We start from the raw sequence: 4214 nt of genomic DNA, 5'->3' as shown, positions 1-4214 counted from the left end.
TCCAATTTTTATGGTTCATTAGAAGTGATAAGGCCTGCTTATTCGGAAATACAACTTTTTTTTTTTGAAAACTTGGTATCCGGCCTTAGGACCGACTAATCCAAGGGGACCAATCCCACCGCCCACTTGCGGGGGCCCCATTTAAAGCCAGAGTTTTTTTTTGCTCTGTATGGGCTTAGCCCACCGGAATTAGCACCAGTGGGAATCGAACCTGAGACCTTGAGAGGGGCATACTCCAAGGGCCCAAGCCAACACCACTCGTCAAACCACAAGTTAACTTATGCATTTTGAAAAGAGAGATATTAGCTCTTTACATTTGTGAACAATTAGCCGAAGAAAATGCTGCGGAAACAGATGTTTTCCATCGCCAGAATGGCCTCATTTCAATAACTTAGTACCAAATTTTGGTGCTATGTTATCAATTGTATCCTCTAATCACCTATTTTACCAAGTAGTACACAAGAAAGATTCTAATTAGTATATGGATTCGACACAATAATAACATACATACAACAGTAACTTGCAACCAGAACTCCAGAGTGTGTCAAAAACACTGCAAACAAATAAACATTGGCTGAAGGTGGCATGTATCAAACTCACTCCAAAACAGCTTAAACGCAAGTTCATCGGCATGAACTGCAGATCCATAATCTATAGATTGACGGCCACAATCATTGACCTATGTTAGTGTATAACTGCAACTTTTCACTTGAAATGCCATTGATCGAAAAACAAAATCCTTGCTGAAACATTGCCTGAAAGTTTTAATTTTCATTATCAGGTTGTACAACCTTGCTGCAATAAACAAAAATCCTAATCAACCTGCAATTCCTTTATTTTTCATTTTTAAGACCTTTTCAAAGTTGCTGCTTGACGGTGAAAGAAGCCGATTCAACGCTAATCTCCTCCCAGAACTTTTCATGCGTGCATATCTCGGTTTAATCCTTTGTTCTAAACTGTATCCAAAATAATAAGGGAATTTAACCAGCTCGGATTTCGGGTAATCCATAGTCATAAAATAATCCCATTTTGGGACCATAGTCTCAGTCAAGCTGTAAGCGTACAACATTGCACATCTCGAAATCATAGTCCCAATTTCTTCCAAGGTATATCCCTTTTCCAAGAAAAATTCGGTTACAGGCTTTATATTCGCCTCAATGCTAAGGCCAATAATTTGCGGACACCTCAACAGAAGAGCGCCAACATCAACCCCTAATGAACGGAAGTACGTTGCTGTTGGTCGGAGATTGTCCTCTACACTGCAACCAACGATATTAGGGAAACGAGTTAAAATCCTACCTATGCTCTCGTCTGAGATGCCTAATTCATGGAGAAAATCTACACTTTCATTAATTTTCTGCCTGCTATAAGTTAGCAAGGCAGGGAAGCGGTATATCGCCTTCGCCCATTGTTTTTTGTCGACGCCCAAAGATTCGAGGAATTTCACGGTGGGCTTAATATTTTTAGATAGACTGAGTGCACATAATCGAGGTCTTTTAGTGAGGATAATAAGAATTTGTTCTTTCGGCACTCCAAATTCAAGAAAAAACTCAACCAATGGCTTAATTTTACCCTCCAAACTATAGCGGGAGAAAGCCGGGAATCGTCGCATGATAGTCCTAACCTGATCAATAGTCATTCCATGTTCCATAAGATAAACAATATGAGGGTCTTCTAATAGGGTTGGAGATAACACTTGTATGTTTAAAGACTCATTCGTGCCTGATTAAAAAGAACCATGAAAGATCTATACTCATTACAATAGTACATTACTACACAAACCTCATATCAATTGTAACATCTAAATAAAACTTTTAAACAAAATTGCATACCAGATTTTGCATGACATAAGAATATCCTTGCAGAGAAAGGAACTCGAGTTCTGATGGAAAATCTTCATATCAGAGAAAAAATATATAAAATAAAATTAAATAAGATAGATTTTTTTGACAAGATAAAATAAGAGATTTGAAAGAAAAAAACGGTTGCATGCTATTCATATAATGCTTTGTTTGGATTGACTCATTTGAGTTCATCTATTGCATAAGCACTTGCAAGACTATTCGGGAAAGCTTATACAATGTCCATAAAATGTTTTCAACTTATTTTCATAAGTTCTCTAGGAAAACTTACGAAAAACAACTTATAAGCACTTACACGATATACGTCGATGGCTCTACGCTTTTAACATAAAGGACCGTTTGGAATGAAATATTTTTGAGCTTATGAAAAATAAATAATGCAAATAAATAAGTTTTTATGTTAATTCATAAGATTTTTTTTGACAAAAATTGTATCTTCATAAAATGTTTTTTCATAAACTATTTTGATAAGCTTATAATAATACATAAAAACTTTTTTATTTGCATAAGCTAAAAAATAAGTCAATTCAAACACACCCTAAGGGGCCATTTGGATTCGGCTTATTTTTTAGCCTATGAAAATAGCTTATGCACATAAAAAGTTTTATGCTAATTTATAAGTTTTCACTAACAAAAATTGTATTTGTATAAGCTATTTTTTCATAAACTACTTTGAAAAGTTTATAAGAATGCATAAAAGATTAGCATAAGCTCACGGGCCCTAAGGACCCATTTGGATTAGCATATTTTTGAGCTTATGCAATTTTTATATATTATTATAAGTTTGTCAAGATAGTTTATGATAAAATAACTTATAAAAGTACAATTTATATTGCATAACCTGTTTGCATAAGCTCAAAAATAAGCTAATTCAATCAGGGACTAAGTCTATAACCTATAAGCACTTAATTATTTTGTTTATCCAAATAGACCCTTATCTCCTATTTTGCAACCACATACTAAGGCACCCCACAAGCTCATTAAACCCTTCTAGAGTTATTTCTACCTTCCATTGTTGTTTTGAGATTGAAATGTGTAAAATGAAAGCATAATGAACTAGTGCAAACAGTTTTGGATAAAAAAAAACAAAAAGACATTGATGCATGAAAATGGGTTGAAAAGAAAAAGAGTACCTTATGGAAGTGGAAGAGAAATAGTGGGGTGGTTGAATTGAAGAGAAAGTTTTGATATTTGTGGGTTTTGAGAATTGTAGTGTTTTTGGAATTTCACTGCAAATGGAATATGCAAAAACAAACATGGCAGAAGGTGCTGCTGCTGGTGAGTTGGGTGGTGGTGAGTTTGTGAGAGCAACGACACAAGTTTGATTCCTGCAAATATATAAGTTTTTATTTTAGTTCCGGTAAAAATATTTTTTTCATTTTAGTCCTTGGAAATATATAGTAACATTTTGCTTTTGGTCCTTTTTTTTTTTTTTTTTTATTTTAGTCCTTGCAAAATATGTTCATGTTCAAATATTAGTCTTTGTAATATTTATTTTAGTCCTTTTTTAATTTTTGTTTTCAGATTTTCAACCTATTTTTAACATCTATACCTTTCTCTTATTCTATATGGTTTTTTATATATATATTTTTGAATCAAATATGGTTTTGTATATTTATTCATAATATAAATTCTTGATTTCTTTTCTCATATGTAAGGGCTTCAGATATTCCAAAATCATATGGAGTCAAAGAAAAACTAAATTGAAGCACATTAGATGGAAGAAAACATGTCCCCTCTACTATATTATGTGAATGGTTCAATTTGTATTGCTTTTGGAAGTGAAAAGAATTGTTTTGGTATTATTTATTTTTCTATATGATTATGTATTAAAACTTCATTTTTTTTATTTTTTATTTTTTATTTTAAAATTTAAATATACTATATGATTATGTAGTATCTCTTATATACCTTGCTTCAAAGCCAATCAATATATCTGAATATTTTTTGTCATATAGATCACTTACATGAGAATTTTTTATGGAAGTTTCTCTCTAAACATAATCTAGTAACCGGGTTTCCCCAATAAAGCACGCTTTACCTCTATACGCTTTACCTCTATGATTAGGCATGTCACGGTATCCGATTCGTGTCGGTATCCGACATTCGTATAACACTCGTACGACACGTGCCGAATAGCTCATATCAGTGTCTGAAAAAATTCAATTTTTTCTTTACTTTGACACTCCTTTGATCGGTGTCCGACACCTGTAAGACACTCGTATGACGCGTGTCGGACAAATGTTCCAAAAAAAATATTTTTTCTTTGCTTATTCTCTCCTTAGGCACATATCAGACATATCTATAAGGGTTAAAATGTGTCGAACCGACAATATTGATCAATGAGAGATT

General features: G+C 33.3%; 1 protein-coding gene across 1 annotated transcript; it reads right to left on the bottom strand.

Annotated features, from left to right (window-relative positions):
• Nucleotides 1–335: 335 nt before the first annotated feature.
• LOC123884692 (transcription termination factor MTERF5, chloroplastic-like) lies at nucleotides 336–3221 on the bottom strand. Its single transcript, XM_045933857.1, has 3 exons — nucleotides 2996–3221; nucleotides 1833–1894; nucleotides 336–1722 (listed from the first exon to the last, which is right to left on the bottom strand). Exons 1-3 carry the CDS (start codon nucleotides 3118–3120, stop codon nucleotides 818–820), a joined length of 1092 nt encoding a protein of 363 aa, XP_045789813.1. The 5' UTR covers nucleotides 3121–3221; the 3' UTR covers nucleotides 336–817.
• Between the last annotated feature and the right edge of the window lie 993 nt (nucleotides 3222–4214).

This window comes from Trifolium pratense, linkage group LG5 (genome assembly GCF_020283565.1).
Source record: "Trifolium pratense cultivar HEN17-A07 linkage group LG5, ARS_RC_1.1, whole genome shotgun sequence".
Taxonomy (NCBI): domain Eukaryota; kingdom Viridiplantae; phylum Streptophyta; class Magnoliopsida; order Fabales; family Fabaceae; genus Trifolium; species Trifolium pratense.
This window is presented reverse-complemented; position numbering and strand designations above follow the sequence as displayed.

Coding starts and splice junctions, on each gene's coding strand:
- LOC123884692 (XM_045933857.1), bottom strand. CDS start 3,120: ATGTTTGTTTTTGCATATTCCATTTGCAGTGAAATTCCAAAAACACTA. Junction 1,895..2,995: donor TTCTCTTCCACTTCCATAAG/GTACTCTTTTTC, acceptor TCTGATATGAAG/ATTTTCCATCAGAACTCGAG. Junction 1,723..1,832: donor CTTATGTCATGCAAAATCTG/GTATGCAATTTT, acceptor CTTTTTAATCAG/GCACGAATGAGTCTTTAAAC.